Genomic DNA, 17,611 nt, shown 5'->3' with positions numbered 1-17,611 from the left:
GTGACGGTGGCGTCCCTGCCAACCAAACACCTCGCATAAGAGCTGGCGATAGGAGGACCCACAGTCCTAGCCCTCGGAGCCGAGGCTCCAGCAGTGAGGGAGGCGGTGCCAACGATCGCTGGAGGCCAAGCACGATGGCGCAGGGGCAAGAGCTAAGGCCGACACGGGTGCCAAGGTAAGGGGCGCCCATGGGGCAGGACGCCAGCACCGAGGTGGCGAAGCCCGACGATAACAGATCCGCCCATGGGCTAGCCAGATCCGGCAACCCCAACGGCGGATCTGGCCCGCAGCGATCGGTGGCGGCGAGAGAGGAGTTGTGGGCGATCCAGGTTTGGAGCTTAGTGGAAAAGAGAGAGGGGAAGCGAGCTGATCGGCTTCGGTCAAGTCGCGGACTGCCACCGCCGCATGCCCGGCCGGCCGGTGACGGCGACGGCGACGGCCACCAAAGGCAGCGAACGGAGTAGGGCTGGGCAGCAACGCAGGAATCGCCCCATGTCGCCTGGGAGAGCCCTTTTGTAGTTTTTGTGGGGGGTAAAGAACCCTTGAAAGGGACCAACACGCTCATCGCTACTGAGCATCTTCTCTGTCCAACTGCTGCTCGGTTGTTACTTCCTTTTTTTTATAAGAGGATAGTGAGTTACTTTGTGTTTATCAAGTGTTTCTTTTTTTTTATTTTAGAGGAGTCTCTTAAATGTATTCATCATCTCTGAAGACAAAGGTAAGTTCCAGCACATGTCCATGAATAAGATAGCGATGAAGTTTCGAATAACAAATTTGCTTTGGACTTGCATGGATGGCCTTACAACATCGCTACCGTCTACCGCTCTCTACATTTCCACCATTGACTAGTTGTTTGATGTGAGAAAAAAAAAAAGTGAATTGCTGCTATGAATGTTAATCAAATAGCAAGAGAAATCCTTGTTATTTAGTGGGAATCGATAGCTATATTGACATAGCTTTCCTGATACCAAGGCAAGTGTAGCTACGTTGGTATCATAAAAGCTACATCAATATAGCTAAATTTCACACAACATAGCTAAAGCAACCAATAATTTCATGTCATACAATTTCACATAAGATTCTCTATAAGCTAAATTTTAGAACTACCTTCTATCATTTTATACTTATATTTATTATTTATTAGTGTATTTTTTTTACTTTGCATATGAGATAACTTAAAAGAAAACTAGTTATAATAATCTACTCACTCCCTCTTAAATTATTAGATATTTTAAGTTTTTCAATATATAGATTTTGCTATGCACCTAGACATAATTCATATCTAGATGCATAGCAAATATTTTGCACGAGACCGTCATTAAAGATTGAAATCGGTTTGAGCATAAGCGTTTTCCAGTGCAATCCCGCTTTCATCTGCTTTGATACGTAAGTACAGAAATACGTCTCGGCCGAAGGCTCACGCCAAACATTTGACTTCCGCTTACAGCGTCAAAACTGAAAGGCAGGTTCGCGCAAAGCGGCAGCGGAGCAGCAGAGGGCATGGTGTTCGGGCGGAGCAAGTCGTCCACGTCGACGACGCCGTCCGCCCCCTCAAAGGCGGCGGCGGCGTGCTCGGAGATGCGGGCGGCGTACCACGAGTGCTTCAATCGGTGGTACGCCGACAAGTTCGCCAAGGGGCAGTGGCAGAGGGACGACTGCACCGACCACTGGCACAAGTACCGCGCCTGCCTCGAGGTAATCCCATCCCTTGCCACGCCTCTCCTGCCTCCGCTTCCACCCCCCTTGCTCTCTGAAATTCCACCGCAGGATGACAGATTGATCTTATTGCTTTGCCCGGTAAAGATCACAGCTTTGTTCCCCTTGTTTCGTGGCACGGAAGCTATTCTTGGATGCGATTGTGCTCCCAATGGGGGAAGCGACTGGATTTTGCTGGGCTTCTTTGTTGAAGGGATTCCGTAATCCACACTGTTGTTGCACTTTAGACTCGGATTCTTCCTTGAGGCTTTAGATTTTGTGGCGAGATCTAGATCATCGTGTTTCTGTATAGATAGATCTCGCTGGCCTTGTAGTTTCTGAATCGTGTTTCTGTTATTTCCCCAAATTAGATGGTTGTATCACAGTAAGCCAAATACTCAATTTATATTTCAATTATAGGTAGAGGTAGCCACCAACCACCAATTGTTGGAGTGAAATGTTCATCTATGAAATTGATGGACCCATTGCTTGTGGCATAGAAAACCAACCCATATGTCTCTTATTTGTCTACTCCCACTGAACTTTGTAATTTACTAGCAAATATGCATGTGCATTGCTACAGGAAGTCATATAAATATATTGATTAGCATATAAAAGTGTATATATTATACACCATATTATTTTATAATAACATAATACGTATCAGTTGAGGACTTCGGTTTTTTTTCTATTTTACTCGTCAAACGCTAATTCTAAATGGTTTCAGACCTTTAACACACAGTGACCCGGATTCCGATTAGGACTCCGATACCAAGGAATCATTGCTTGCTTTAGTAATAAAATAGTAGAGATACAGAAGATATTTGTCATTGATTAATGATTAGCCTAACAATATATATGTTTTGTGATGGAAATTCTTTCAGAGATTTTCCCTTACTACAAGTGTAGTGCTGTTATTTCATTTTAGAAAGAACTTTCCTGTGATAATTCTTTTCTTAGTATGAATAATTTAGTTTACAAATGTAATTTGAAGACTATGCCGAGTCAAACCACAGCTCATATTATGAAATATGAATGGAGTATTTAACTGCCCATACTGAACTACTGATGGCCCTGTTTGTTTCCGCGTTTGCTTCGATTCTGAGTCAAATAATCAGAATAATCCCGCCAAACTATTCGTTTGACGCACGTTGCCCGGCCGCCGGCAACTGAATAAGCGGCAGTTAGAACGTGGAGTCCCAAAATCGCGAGAAGCGAGGTCCGAGCCGCTTAACGCTTATGCGTGCCGCGCTTTTTTGGTGTGCGGTCCCAAACAGGGCCGATATCCTGCATATTTTGGAGTAGTTACTGGAAAATCTGTTTTCAGGGATTGAATTTCAGATCTCTATCAGCATGACGGAAGTAATTATTACTGGAGGGTGTTTGTATAATGATTCATGTTCAACACGTGCCATGCTTTCTTCAGATTTTACATGAACACTTTGCTCTCATCACATTGACCTCTGAGTCTATGTTCTATTACTTTATTCCCTATTTTTGCTCACAATGGCTGAATGTTCCACATTTTTATTGCCTGAAGGAACATCTGGAAGACAAGCACCTGAGGCAAATCCTACTGGACGCAGAAACTTCTACGTTTTATGACAGGCCTGAGACTGATCCTCCCTCAGGTCAGGGAGCTAAAAAGTGAAAGTATCGCTAACCACGTGCCATTCTTTATTGCACCCAATCAGAATATAGAGAACCTTGGTAGACGAAATAGAATCCCTAGTATCTGGACACTTGTGAGGTCCTGGATCATTTAACACTTGAGAAGTCGAGCTGGCATTTGCAGACGAAAAAATTCCAGGGTGAGAATGGGGTGCCTTGCTTACTAGCTGGAAACCCTTGAAGAATTAAGAATACAATCTGCTGTGTAGCCGATCATGTTGAAGAATGGTGTGTTTCATTGATGACTTTGTGTTCATAGAAGTTGTTGTGTCATGGGATTTCAGAGATAGTATTGTTTTCAAGACTTCTCTTTCCAATGATGTTGTTAAGAGTTCATGGGTCGTGACAGTGACATGGTCACTCACCCTACGTTGAGTGCATAGCAGGACAGTGCGCTGCGGTTGGTGTAGCAGCAGCTACAGGGAGATCAACAAATTGATGGAATTCTTTTCCATCCTTGTATCTCTTTTGAGTCCGGTGAGTGCGGCAAACATCTCGAGTTGTAAGCCCCTTGTACCTTCTAATTTTTTAGAGGCCTTGTACCATGGTTAAATTTTCCATATTTTAGGGAAAAAAAGGTTTGTCCTGGGTAGCCCAACTTCCTCACCAACAATATTGTCTCAAACATGTGTACTTGTGCTTGTCCAGGTACAATGAGAACTCTTTTGCTGGTTCCAATTTATGTGCTGCATTAATAAATAATTCTGAGAAGAGTTGTTGCTATAGATTCTAATTATACAAATTTTGACAAAAAAGAATGTTCTTTGTTATGCAATTACTCGTTAGCCACTTTAGCAATCAATTTGAAGAAGCAAAAAACCAATTTAGTAATTCACGGTGCTCTTGAATTTTGTTTTGTAGTCGGCTCATTTTAGCACCATTGGTAGCTTAAAAAACAAGAATCCCTAAAATGAATTAGAGTATGTCCAACAATTCCTCAATAAATCTTTCCCAATAATCATCCAATGTGAATGTTCCAATTTTTTTTTTTAGTTTTTGGGAAAGTTGCTTTTGCAGTTTCGCAATAATCTCATCCCAAGCCAACTACTATATTGGGAGAGCTTCAACTCTCTCTTTTTGGGGAAGTTGGGGTGGATTGTTGATTTGTCCTAATAATTATTGGAAAAGGGAAAGGGAAAGAGGATCTGCTAGAGCACAATCTTTACACAAACTCTCCCAATATGATAGTTGGAATGGGGAATGGGGTTCCGCTGGAGATGCTCTCAGGACTCTTTGGAAAGAGGAATTGCCTTTAAGCCAAAGATGACTCATATGATAGCTTACCTACACAATCATCTCCCGCCAAACTGAGCAAACTATCTCAGTTTATCGTGAAATAGGTTACAACAAAAGCTGGTGACTGTTCAATTCATGATGACTTGATTGCTACTTCTTTATTCAAATGAATGTCCTCATATTTTTCTGTCTCCTGATAGCAAATATGCTTTCTGCACCTAAACACAATTGAAAACTTAGTAACCTTTGATTAGCTTGTTTTTCAAATAGCATTGACCACACTGCTTGTCATGAATTGCACAAAAAGGATACTAGCTGCTTTGAGATCAACTTTATTTCAATCAAAGATTGATAACAATCCCAGCACCGATATCGATAATACATTGTTTCTACGCATCTATCTAATGCTATGGCTAGTGACATGGCAGTCTTGAGTATAACACCATGATGATTTGCTGATAATAGCTTTAGTCATATAAGGCTTTGATAAAGCTAGCATTGATGTCAACTGTAATATTTGTTTGAAGTTCTAGCTATTCGTTTGCCCTTTGGCTTCGCCCCTATTGCCAAAGTGACTTAGTCACCTTGCTAGATGAACAAGGAAGTACTTGTATTGCTATATCCGTAGATCATGTAGCACATCAGCAGAGAGCTGACATTTGCAAAGTTTTTCATGTCAGACAGGAATGGTGTATGCTACACTCAAGTCACACGTGTTCCTTTGTGTACGAGAGACATTCAGCAGCTCTTAGATCATCTCCAAGAGTGTCCAATTTTCTAGTTTCAATATATCTGTATTGGGGCCTTGCTAAAAATATTTTAGGCATGGAAAATAACCACCTCTCCAATAGTGCCTTAAAATTTGCCAAACCAGCAAAAAAATAGTAACGTACCAACAGTTTTATTTCTCGCGAAAAAAGGCACGACACCTCCTTGCTCCTCCATCTTCCATCCATGTGGCCCTTTTTTTTCTCACGGAGGCATTGGGAGTGCAGAGAGGAGAGCAAATTTGGCTCAGAATAGCTCTCTTATTGGGCACGCGAAAAAATTGAGAACAGATATTGGACACTATTGGACCTTTGTTTTTCGTTTTTTTGTCCAAAACTAATTATTGGGGGGATTTATTGGGCACTCTTGGAGATGCTCTTATAGAATTGTGAGAACAGAATCAGCCATCTAGCTGTACTCCATGTTCCCCAACGCTGTGTTTATATGCACACTCATGTTTTGAGAAAAGCATGTAAAGTACGAGGACACACATAACAAAGACGACCAGCAGTATACATCTTTCCCGTTCTCTTCATGTGCAATATCACAAAGAGAGGGTGTATCCAACAACAGAGAAGAGATGTTGAAGGTACGGTGTTGACAACACACACATTACAAAGACGAGCACCAGCACAGGAGCATTGAGACAAGTTGTGATTTGGCTGACTGTAACCGGTAGCTGGTGATGATTTATTGTGAGAGAAAAGTAGTGCTGACAGACTGGTGGCTGATGCTGATTTGGTGTAAAAGAAAAGCACTGCTGGCTGGCTGACTAACAAGCCAGTTGAACAGAGTGAATATCCACAAGCCGTCACCTCCAAAATTCTTATTCACCCTCTTTGGATGCAATATCTCAAAGTAACCTATTGATAACGACTGAATCCGTCGCAATAGGATGTAATAGACTATGGTGACGGCACAACAGGACGGAAGAGGCAAAAGTGCAGAACCCTAATATGAGCTAATTGGGTGAAGGTCGCATTTCTATTTGCTCTAGGCTCCGTCTACTTTTCTAACAAATTGGCACAGAAAGTTCAGCCGTCCCTAACTTGCAGTTCCACCAGAGACTATTTGGCCATCCCAAGACTTCACTTTATGGTAGTGTTTCACACTTTCACCGGGGTGAGTTGTGAGTCATGACATTGACGGGTATGGATTCTTGTGTCCATCATCGGATTCCTAGACTTTTTGTGTCGAAAGATCTCGTCATGGGATCAGCAAAGAACTTGTCCCTTGTCAGTGGTGATATAGGTCAGTTCCTCTGATGTGGGGACAAACAAGCGTGAAAGCTACTCGTCCCGGGAAACTTCCCGGCAATTGAGCTCCCTGCGCCCCTTGCTTTCCCCTCCACTCTCCAGAGCTGCGCTCTCTTCTTGCTCTTGCCGTTCATGGCCAAGAAATCCAAGAACCACTCTGCCCGAAGAGCTTCCTCCTCTTCGTCAGCGGCAGGACGTGGTGACAGTGCGCCATGGCTCCGGCTGACGGCTTTCGCCGTGCTCACCGTCCACTCCGCCTTCTCCGGTTACCTAGCCTGGGACGACGCCAGGTTGGTCGCGCTGGTCTCCGTCGGCTACCTCCTGATGCTGGTGCTGCTGTTCTATGGCGGCCTGCCTGGGCTCCAGAAGAGAGACTAGCCGGCAGCTACAGCCAGAGCCAACAGGTCGGTCTTATTATCTCAGAGCATGACCAGGTACCATGAGACCTGTTTTTCCTGGTTCTGATTTCCTGACTAATTTTATCTAGATTTGGAGGTGTTGTAGCTGTGTTTGTGTACAGAGCTGTGTGTGTTGATGAACATGGTTGTAGTTGTAGCTTTGTATGTTACATGCCCCAAGATACATACAGTTGTATAAGCAACTGGGCAGCCAGTACAGGCTGCAGGGTTCAAGTTGTACACTTACACTAGTGTTACAATTATTGTGTACATGTACTGATCTTTTTACGTTTTGCGACTCCTGAATCATCACATTCTGCTAAGTCAATAGTTTGTTGGTGTCATCTTTCTGGAGGCACGCGACTGCAATTATCAAAATATCCTGTTTGCTGGGCAACCGCTTTAACAAAGCAACAGTTCTGCAACACAAAATCTTTCATCTTGAAATCTTCAAATCAAATCTAAATATCCCTGTAGGAGTATAGGAAGATCTTGAGAGACATGAATTTGTTTGTGATAATCAGCACATCAGCACGATCAAGGCCATTAATGCAAATAGCCTGGGGATTAATTTACCTCCATTCCATAATGTTTGTACGAAATCATAACATTCTTGTTGTTGGATAAATTTACCATTGATTAATCGGATGAGTACAAATTTTACTTTACATGCTTTCATCATAGACAATCAAATACATAAACAGACCAGACAAACATTGCAAAATGGAAGGAGTGATTTGGGATGTTTCAATTGCTGTAAATATATTCTATTACATTCACGTGCTAATTAAATCAATGTATTTTCAGCACTACTGCTGTTCTGAATTCCATAATTACACAATTTCAATAGAATTCCTTCTAGTTTACTATCAAACAAATAAGTGTGCAATAACTAGCAAAAATGGATGCTGAACTTTGTGATGACTTACTAGTTACTACTTCTCTGTTCATATCACTGTTCCCATATTTTCAGCTTCTTGGTAGCAAATATGTTGTTCTTGGTACCGCAACAACTTTGCAAACTGAAAAAAAATGAATTAGCCTTTCAATTAAAATTAAGCACACTGTTTGCCATGATTTGTAACAAAATTGTACCTGAGATGCTTTGAGATCAAGTTCATCCCATTCAAAAGATGGATTTGTACCTTCAACGATCCCTGCACCGGCGTACACTAAAGTGCTGTGACCCTGAAAGCAGAGGAGATTTGTAACTGTGAGAAAAAACAACTATGCAAGTCTGGTAACAGAATCATAGAATCCTAGATAGCAAAAGCATAGTGAACTGAGCAAATTCATAGTTCTGCTTACTTTTCCAAGCAACGCTGACCTAATCCCGACAGCAAACTCGCTTTCAGCTCCTCCAAACCAACCAATGGGACCAGCATACATTCCACGGTCAAAAATTTCTGGAATGTCACAATTTAGTATTTGCAAACTGTTGCACTTACCTACTGCATTATTCTATTTCAGAAAGAAATTGGGCATTCAATAGGCAGTATACATATTCTTCAAATTAATTTGAATTTTAAAATGTGTCCAAAATAAATTTAAGCATACCGTAATCTCGTATAAAATGGCGTGCCTCTTCAGTGGGTAAACCACAAACAGCTGGACTTGGATGAAGAGTATTTAGAATCTCAAACTGCTATGCCAGGAAAACAAAACGTTATTTTATTGTACTTTAAGAGTGGTTTATGTCGAACATTACATTTACATACAAAAACATTCCTCCAAGTAGTAGAAGGGCCGTCATAGGTTACCTCGTCATCTTCGTTCCTTATTCTCGCAGCTAACTGTGCTGACAAATGCTGTACTCTTGGAAGTTTCCGAAGAGCCTTGCTGGGATGGACAACCACCTCATCACATATCATCTGCAGATCATATTACAGAGGTGGTTTAGTAAATTGCTGGGACCATCTGCCATCCTGAAAAGCATTATGTCTATGTCAAGCGCCAGTATTTCTAGAACTCAACTTGCCTCCAGCTTCTTCTTTATGCTGTCCCGCACTATAGTAAATTCAATATCCTCTTTGCCACTGCAGGAAATTTTGTATCAGCACTAGCTACATTTCAGGACAAGGCGTTTGATTTCACCCTGAACTTCTCAATTTTAGTGCAGTTACGAATTCTAAGGAGGGAAAAAGGAACCTTAGAAGCAAGTCCTGACCGATTTGAAAGTCATCTGCCCTTGTTTTTCCCCTTGCTCGAGTACCAGCTAATGCCTCACTGGAAATGTTCAAGTATTTCCGGTGAAATAGTTGCTCTGGCTATTCAGAATATTTGCACAAAATCAACGTTAGTTAGAATCAGCTATTTAGCATTTCTGCAACATAACTAGGAGATATGCATGACACAATTTTTAAATACAATAGAAGGAAAAATAGCAAGTATGCAGTTATGAAAGTTTCTATTTGTGAGAATATAGTAGACATACACTATTTCCAACAAACGCTGGAGCATCTGATGGCTGTATGCAGAATTGATAAGCATTTTGGCCCTCGACCTGTATAGTTAATTTACAGAGTGGTCTTTTAGGACTGATTTGAAAACTACTAGTTAGGGGAAAAAGCGCACCTTCAAGCAAGCTAGCAGTTCCACAGGATCTATACAAGTATCAGTAATGTATCTGCTACACCTTGCCAGTACAACCTGTACAAAACATTGGTCACTGTTTTTTTTTTCTCTTTTGGGGATAACCTCTGGACACACGAGACAACAAGAATAGTGCTAAAATTGATAAGGTTGTCTGATTTGAATCCTAATTGCTAGAAACAATCAATAACCATATACACACCATGTCAATCATACTTGTCTGTTCTCGCAAAAAAAAAATCATACTTTCCTGCTTTCTCTATGCCATGGGAGCACACCTAACACGCAATTATCCATAATGTTGATTGTACTTTTCTATTTTCTCTATGGCATAGGAGCAAAGTTTACAAAATGATTTACCTTTACCAACTCTCTTTCCTTCTCTTTGATCATCTGAAGAGCTTTAGTAACTGCAAGATCCCAAGATGCCTTGGTTGGGACATGATTTAGACTCATGATGGTTGTGTGCAGGCTGGACGTGTTCACTTCTACAGAACAAGGTGATATCTGCACAAAGTACAAGGCGTTACTATCTAACAGATGGCAAATGCTGGGTGCAGAGAAACGTGCACCTTCTGCAACAATGATTGGAGATCATCCACAGCGTTGTGCCATGTCCAAGATAGTGAATCGTCCCATGCGATGGTCGTCGCAAGGACCGAGCTCTCCTCAAGCTCATTGAACTCAACCTGCACCACAGTTGAGACATTTCACAACATTCAGAGCACTATTATGGTGTCCCATCCCATTCCATCTCTGATTTCCTAATGAGTGGCAGGCCAACTTACTTGAGGAACAATGAAGTAAAATGAGCCATAGTCCTCCCATTCAACCGAAACATCGCTCGTTGCGTCGAAACGGATGGCGCCATATGCACGAATCAGTGGACAGTCCTTTGAAAGAAATCTTCATAGACAGACAATTGCAAACACAAGAAGCCGAGATTAGACAGCTTCAGTATCGACTGTGCCAAACACACAGAATTCAGAGAATGAGATCATGCCCATTTTGTTTGAAAACACAGATAAAACATAAGACAACAGCATGATGTGGAAACGTCAGTGCCACTATATATATATATAAAAAAAAAAGGAATTGGCTGCCGGCGCTGAATTTACCAACGCTGACTACCTCTTGATTGCGCGCCAATCAGCGAGGGAGAAGGGCTCGGTCCCGCGGAAGAAGACCGCCGAGCCCACGCCCGCGACGCTCACCGGCTCCTTCCACCGACCGCTCAGGGCACCGTTGCCATTGCCGCCGGCGAGGGCGGGCGTGTCGGGCAACGGCGCCCGCGCCGAGAAGAAGCAGCGCGGCAGTGCGGTCTGCGCGTGCAGCCACTCGACGGCGTCCACCCGCTGCCTGATGGGCACCTCGATGCGGATGATGCCGGAGGGCGCGGCGGGCGGCGCGCCGGCCCCGAGCGCGTCCACGGCGGCCCTGAGCTGGCCCACGGCGTCCAGCGGCGCGGGCGCGGCCGGCAGCGCCCGCGCCTCGCGCACGCACACCGCGCCGCGGTCCCCGGCGCCCGGCGCGCAGCCGTTCATGGACAGCGAGCACGACGCGCGCGCCCATCTCCCCACCTGCGCGCACGCACCCACACGAGGAAAGGATCAGCTAGCCGCGTAGACTGCCGAGAAGATGCCGGGGAGAAAGGAGAGAAGCGTGCCGTGGCCGCGGACGCCGGGCGGGCCGGGAGGAGCCGGCCGGGGGAGTAGAGCGAGGAAGACGGCGGCGGCATCGGCGCGCGCGCGAGTGGCACGGCCGCGACGTCGCGTCTGGTGTGAGGTGGAGGTGGCCCGACAGCAGGGGCGCAGGGCGCACTTGCACTGCGCGCGCACGTCGCGTCGCGTCGTGATTTGCGAGAAGAGATAAGAGAAGGTCCCATGGAGATAAGTGGCACAACCGTAAATTGCATCCTGGCTGGCATGGGCACACGCACCGCCCACCATGCCGCCATGTTCAAACAATCAAATCGGTTTACTCTTGAACTATAACCAAAGTTCGAATAACCATCTAAACTATTGTTTGGTTCATTTGTCCCCTTTTCATGCATAGCTCGAGTTTTAAGTTGAAATTTTACAAGATAGTACACAGCATAACACATATTAAAAAAAGTACATCATATTTTTATCATTATTTTGATAGGTTAGAATATTTAATAATAAATTAATCATTAGAGTTCAAAATTATATGTAAAATAATAGTGAAAAATTATAACACTTTTTAATATGAATTGTGATGTTCACTGCTACTCTGTAAAATTTGAAATTAAAATTCAACTTGTGTATGGAGAAAAAAATTGTATTATGGGATAAAATGAACTAAATTGCATAGTTTAGGAGGTAAATTGAACCAAGCTATAATTTAATGGGTTATTCAAACTTTAGCTATACTTGAAGGGAGTAAATTGAACTTTCTCCTTTTTTAAAAAAAGAAGAGAAAATACCGTTACATCTCGCAATTCAAAGGAAGTTTTTGCTAATCCCAACATTTTGGGCACTATATGGTATTTTTAGCAGACGGGCTTACATGGAATAGTACGGTGGTGGTTTCCAAAGTATTTTGGGCACACACTTGTAACGGTTTGTTCACATATTTGTTAAATCAAAATCAATTGGTCCAGTAGTCAAAGTTGCCAATTACTTTTAAGCGAAAATTTAGAAAACTTCCTCCTCTTGGCCGCTTTTCTAGGGTTGCTTAACATGTTAACAATCAGGCGGAGGGAGCATAATTGGACAACCTGAAACGAATGCAGCTCAGCAGCAACAAAATCTCAATGCTAGGGCCATGGAGGCAGATGGCTCTCGCCAGCCATCATATTATTCCATAAACAACCGAGCGATTCCCCAAACACCAGGTAAAAACTCCAAGAAAACACCCTCAATTCACTGTTCACGATAAAAGTCACAAAACATTCAGTGCCAATCAGGCAATAAGGCACGTCGCGAACTTAATCTGCCAGCAACATGAAAACCACCAAGCCATTGATTGGAGTGTAAACTTATATACTAAAATGCATAGTAAAACAAGTTCAGAATTCTACCGAGCTTGAATTATTGTGAAGGTTGCTCATTTAACAGAGTGCTACACCGGCGACTGCAAAAAAAATCCTCAAGGAAACATCGCAGTTCATGAAATCAATAGGCTGCAACGACCAAAAGATGCCGGGAACCCAAAGTTTTTTGTTTTCCCAAGCCGACCTGGTCCCAATTTCAGCTGGGAAATAAGTACACGCTGGGAGCTTTAGAAAGAGAAAAAGGGACTTGGTAAAACAATCAGGGCTTGAGGGCCACGGCGATCCCAACCTTCGAGCTCTTCTCAATGGTCTTGGTGTCAACCTCAGCCGAGATGGTCACCAGTGACTTTGGCCTCCACTCATGCTGGATCAGCGCGCTGGCCTTGCCAGAATTGTTGAAGCGGGCCTTCACGACGGTCAGTGGATCCAGAGCGTGCTGGGTGCCAAAGGTGAGGGTGTTCTCGTTGGTTGAGAAGCTGTGGGTCAGCTCTGCCCCAACAGCTGTGCTAGTCAATAGGTTAACATTGTGGTAGTAAGCTGCAGTTAGGCTGTCTCCCTTGTTGTTCCTGCAAGAGAAGGTTGGATTGGTCACATGAAATTTGGCAGACACAACACTGGAGAGTAGAGACATTAAATTAAACAATCATAAAGTAGAAAACCAAATTGCTTGCCATCAGCCACTTTTAGAGGCAGCCCAATATTAGCTATATTACCATTCGCTAAATGGAAGACACCCAATTTGATTTTTTGCAATTATATATAAAAAACACTCAACAAACTCTGTTGCTTCGACCAATTTTCTTTGTGCATACAATAATCTCAGTGGGTCATAAACTCTAGTTGCAAGGAATATTGTGAAGCAAATTGTAATGTTGCTTCTTCTAAAATACTTCATTTGAGAAACAGCTCCGAGATAGCATGAAACCATGGTGACCAATCTTAATATTTTTTACTACTTTTTGTGTGCTTAGCTAAAGAACAAATTGATGTGAGATACATAAAACAGGGATTTACACTTAATAATCATAAAAATACAAAGCGTGATAGGCGTTGTCAAAAAACAGGCAGTTGCACTTACCCATAAAAATGTCACAAGTTAATAAACAAGCTAAGGCTGCCAAATAACAGTTGGATATAGTGATTTAGATATATAGGATTACTACGCTTTGAAAACTCACAGGTTCAGGGATGCGATAAGGTCTTCATGAGTGATGCTCAGTCCAGCATTGTATTTGGTTAAGCTCCCAGATGCGGTATCAAGTGAGATATCTGCACCAACTGCCACAGCCTTGGTTCCAAAGGAGCCGGAGAGGTTGACTACAGGATTGGCAGTCAGACCAATGCTTGCATTAACCCCAGCATGATCATGCAAGTACTGAAGCTCAAACTACAACCGGAAAAGAATAAATAAATAAATAAATAAGAATACATTAAGCATTAAGAATCCACTTTAGAAATCATTAACTGACGACTAGATGGTTACCTTTCCAGATCTCTGATCAGGAACAGCAAAGCTCAAGATAGTCTTCAGTCCTGGTGTAGCAATCTCATCAACAGTAACCGTAGTAATGACCTGAAAAAACATCAAAACAAGCAAACAACAGGACATATAAAAAGTGGGAATATAGCAGACAAGCTAATTAGATAAGAAAGCAAATTGTTCAGCAACCTCAAATAGAATGAATGATGTTAGTTTGTCAGACTGCAATCATTAAGTGATATCATAAGAAATGAACATATTGCAGGTCCTTTTTGAGTATGGTATGCCATTTTGGAATTAGGTATACATAGAGAAAGAAAAGAGAGAAAGATTTACATTTGATCCTGAGTTTGCTTTCACATCTATGGTGACGTTCTTGTTCTTTATCTGTGATTGGATCTCACCAAAAATTAGGTCAGCTTTCTTTGTGCTAGTAGCTGTGATAGCCTGCATGAATAAGCAATAAAGAACATTAAAATCATAAGAAATAAAATGATAGTAGTAAACACCCGCAAATGATTCTAACAGAATAGCACTATTCAGTATAATATAGATAAGCAGCATTTAAGAGAAAAATCAAACATATACACACACAAAAAAACATTGTTAAATCACGCAATATTTACCATTTGGCCCCATTATTATAGGTTCTACAAACAGAGACATTATTCCAGATTCAAATACAACATCCATCAAACATGGCAAGATGCAAAAGATAATCAATTATGGTAACAGCATAACTATGGTTCAACACCATCTTTTGTTTCTTGTTAGGGAAAAGGCTCTAGTCAGGTATTCTATACTTTGATTGCAATTGTATTATTCACAATTGCGCTTTGATTCAAAAAAGACACATTTGCATCTAATTGTATTCACATGCCACCCATAGAAGAAAACCCAGCAAACCGCACTAGAAGCCACCATACATGACAGACCTCAGCTGCCTTGCCAGCATTCAGAGTACACATCATTCAACAACTGACTATTCAAACAACTGTGCTCCCACCCACATATAACTGCTAACATGTGTTGCATCCCTTGATAATTGAGCCTGACACCAATTACTTATGTCAAGCTTGCTGCTACTTTACAAAACATTCACACACACACAGTTTTTTTTTTAACAAATAGGCTAGGGTAGTGGAGTACTGATTCTTTCCCTGCTTATTCGAACAGCCAAGGGCCTTTCTCTACCAACCTCACTTCAAAACAAGCAGTGAAGAAGGCTGACAAGCAAAACAAAGGTTGCTAAATTACAGCGCCAAACGGACTAGCATATAAACACAAAGCACAGCGAATAAGCAGGCCCATGCAGGAAACCAATCTGATCAATCTCATGTGCTGGCTGTCGCGCCTGCCTAAATCCCGCTACCGAGCAGCCGATCGCTGAGATCGCGCTACAGGATTCAAACCACGCAGATCAATCCAATACAAATCATGAAACTACCCCCTCACAGCTTCATCAACCCGATACATTCAAGCCCTAACCCATCTGACCAAAATGGTGAGGGGAGGGGAGAGAGGAGGCGGAGCACTTACGACGCCATTGGAGGTGTAGGTGGTGAGGGTGAACTTGTGGTCGGTCTGGTAGTCCCTGTACAGCAGATCTGCGGAGAAAGCCAAACAAAAACAATCAGAAAACCAACGAAAATGCAATAACAACCAGCGAGCTCAGCCCCGAGCGTGAAAGGAATCCGGGGGGGGGGGGGGGGGGGGGGGGGGTGGAAGAAGAGCGGAAGAGAGGGACGGACGAGCCACCCACCCCAGGTCTTCTTGCCGATCTCGGTGTAGAGGCCTGGCCCGACCATCTTCTCTCCGGTGGCGGCGGCGCGACGAGGTTTGGCGGCGGGTCGAGGGGTGGGGAGGATGATTGGGAGGCGGCGGATAGGTGGAGGGGAGGTGGGGAAGAATAAAGGCGGAGAAAACGAACCACGGCACGGGCGGCTTACGTGTGGGCCCGGTTAAACCCTAGTAGTTTATTTCGCTTCTGTTCTTTTCGCTTTTCATGTTCTTTTTGTCACAAAAAAACTGAAAGGGCCATGGCTGGCTTCTTCATCAAGTTGAAAAAATTGTAGCCGTTCGCTTGTTTTTATATGCTTTTGAAGAATATTCAGATTGCAATTTCAAAATGTCACCCATATTCGATAAGCAACTTTTTTTCAACAACAAAATACAACAGTTTATCATGTTTCTAGTCACGTTATTGAACTTTAGCTCAGGATTTGTTCTGCATATATAGATTGTTTCTAAGTTGTATATTTCCATCATCGTTCTAAATCCTTAGAGCGCCTAAGAAATTAGAGGCATTCTTTTCCCTCCTCACTCTCTTAGCATAGAATATGTAGAGGTCGTAAAAAATCTTAAAATTTAATCTAGATAATTTAAGATTGAGCTGAAAAAGGGCTGAGTTTATATTTATAAAATTTTAAGCTAAGAATATATAAGGATCGAGTTGGATTGTGAAGATGGTATTAGAGTCACCATTCAATGGCACCCCTATCCGTTGTACAAACACTATAACACACGAAGAAAATAGGTTTACTACCATCATGTCAATTAGTTTTAATTAGTTTTTGATACTTTCCATTACTTTTATAAGGCTTAGCTCGTTGAACTACTAGTGTTACCATTGTTGTACTAATTCTACTGTTGTAAATTTACGATTCATATCACCCAATATGATTTAATAGTGGCATAATTTTACACAAAGGTATATTGAAAAAGGAGAATGGCAAATATGGATATTGTAATTGACATGATCGTGAAAATATTATTCTCCGGGACATTGCATAACACCAATACGGCGCCATCGTTCAAGGAGTTCATTGGTGGAAGTAAAACAAAATGTTCATGATAAAGCGTCCTTGTGTACTTTTATATTATTTTCCTTGAACTTCTTATAAATAAGAAATTAAACTTGTGCTTAAGTTGCCAATGACATATGGGTGTCAAGGACAACCATACAAAATGACAATTCGACCATGTTATGTGTTGCTTTTGTTGCGTCTTTAGCATTTTGAAAGGTTGCCAAGCATCCAAAAGGTTTATTCTTTTCGAGCCATGTGCTGCTCGTGGCGAAGTCTTAATGCACCTCTCCGTTGATCTTGACAGGGTTGATTGTTATAAAGAAGAAACATGTTGGATCAAATATTTTACATGCATGATGACTGGGTTTTATTCTTCCCAATATTGCCTAGCTGGATAATCTGATTATGTCTTCCTAGTAATTGGATTGCGGTTACCAATCGGCAGTTCTGCAACATCCACTTTGGAATGTTTTGATCTTTCCGGAGAGCTACTGCCAAGCAACAGAATTGTATAAATAAAAAATAGTAGTAAAATGAGGTGTATATAAATTTGCAAGGTAAGTAGAAAGTACAATCTTGGAAAAATTTTATTTTTTATTTATGAACTTTCAAAAATATACATGCAACTGAAAAATTTGCATATCTATATATACCACTACCGCCAAATGAAATCGCTGCAACCGGATGAACCG

The 17,611-nt window shown here is 42.3% G+C and overlaps 3 protein-coding genes across 3 annotated transcripts; 1 reads left to right on the top strand and 2 right to left on the bottom strand.

Moving 5' to 3' along the window:
* Positions 1-1,414: 1,414 nt before the first annotated feature.
* LOC120660465 (uncharacterized protein At4g33100-like) lies at positions 1,415-4,046 on the top strand. Its single transcript, XM_039939007.1, has 2 exons — positions 1,415-1,695; positions 3,236-4,046. The coding sequence occupies exons 1-2, from the start codon at positions 1,501-1,503 to the stop codon at positions 3,344-3,346; spliced, it is 306 nt and encodes a 101-aa protein (XP_039794941.1). The 5' UTR covers positions 1,415-1,500; the 3' UTR covers positions 3,347-4,046.
* A 3,109-nt stretch (positions 4,047-7,155) lies between these two features.
* On the bottom strand, positions 7,156-11,434 carry LOC120660464 (isochorismate synthase 2, chloroplastic-like). The gene is made up of 14 exons (XM_039939006.1): positions 11,283-11,434; positions 10,748-11,196; positions 10,405-10,522; positions 10,189-10,305; positions 9,977-10,123; positions 9,599-9,673; positions 9,459-9,527; positions 9,173-9,291; positions 9,003-9,060; positions 8,785-8,895; positions 8,582-8,666; positions 8,333-8,430; positions 8,120-8,212; positions 7,156-8,046 (listed from the first exon to the last, which is right to left on the bottom strand). Exons 1-14 carry the CDS (start codon positions 11,352-11,354, stop codon positions 7,972-7,974), a joined length of 1,686 nt encoding a protein of 561 aa, XP_039794940.1. The 5' UTR covers positions 11,355-11,434; the 3' UTR covers positions 7,156-7,971.
* Positions 11,435-12,604: 1,170 nt separating this feature from the next.
* Positions 12,605-16,055, bottom strand: LOC120660463 (mitochondrial outer membrane protein porin 1). Its single transcript, XM_039939005.1, has 6 exons — positions 15,875-16,055; positions 15,652-15,719; positions 14,449-14,559; positions 14,116-14,205; positions 13,811-14,019; positions 12,605-13,198 (listed from the first exon to the last, which is right to left on the bottom strand). The coding sequence occupies exons 1-6, from the start codon at positions 15,918-15,920 to the stop codon at positions 12,892-12,894; spliced, it is 831 nt and encodes a 276-aa protein (XP_039794939.1). The 5' UTR covers positions 15,921-16,055; the 3' UTR covers positions 12,605-12,891.
* Between the last annotated feature and the right edge of the window lie 1,556 nt (positions 16,056-17,611).

This window comes from Panicum virgatum, chromosome 2N (genome assembly GCF_016808335.1).
Source record: "Panicum virgatum strain AP13 chromosome 2N, P.virgatum_v5, whole genome shotgun sequence".
In the NCBI taxonomy this organism is placed as follows: domain Eukaryota; kingdom Viridiplantae; phylum Streptophyta; class Magnoliopsida; order Poales; family Poaceae; genus Panicum; species Panicum virgatum.
The sequence above is the reverse complement of the archived record's forward strand: the minus strand, read 5'-3'. Positions and strand labels throughout refer to the sequence as shown.

Bases quoted from the DNA above. Each gene is read 5' to 3' on its own strand.
- LOC120660463 (XM_039939005.1), bottom strand. From the start codon at position 15,920: ATGGTCGGGCCAGGCCTCTACACCGAGATCGGCAAGAAGACCTGGG. The intron at 14,560-15,651 runs GTAAGTGCTCCG...TTATTCATGCAG, and splicing joins CCTACACCTCCAATGGCGTC to GCTATCACAGCTACTAGCAC. The intron at 14,206-14,448 runs GTAAATCTTTCT...ATGTTTTTTCAG, and splicing joins AAGCAAACTCAGGATCAAAT to GTCATTACTACGGTTACTGT.
- LOC120660464 (XM_039939006.1), bottom strand. From the start codon at position 11,354: ATGCCGCCGCCGTCTTCCTCGCTCTACTCCCCCGGCCGGCTCCTCCCG. The intron at 10,523-10,747 runs GTAGTCAGCGTT...CTGTCTATGAAG, and splicing joins GATTGGCGCGCAATCAAGAG to ATTTCTTTCAAAGGACTGTC. The intron at 8,431-8,581 runs GTATGCTTAAAT...GTGACATTCCAG, and splicing joins CCATTTTATACGAGATTACG to AAATTTTTGACCGTGGAATG.
- LOC120660465 (XM_039939007.1), top strand. From the start codon at position 1,501: ATGGTGTTCGGGCGGAGCAAGTCGTCCACGTCGACGACGCCGTCCGCC. The intron at 1,696-3,235 runs GTAATCCCATCC...TATTGCCTGAAG, and splicing joins AGTACCGCGCCTGCCTCGAG to GAACATCTGGAAGACAAGCA.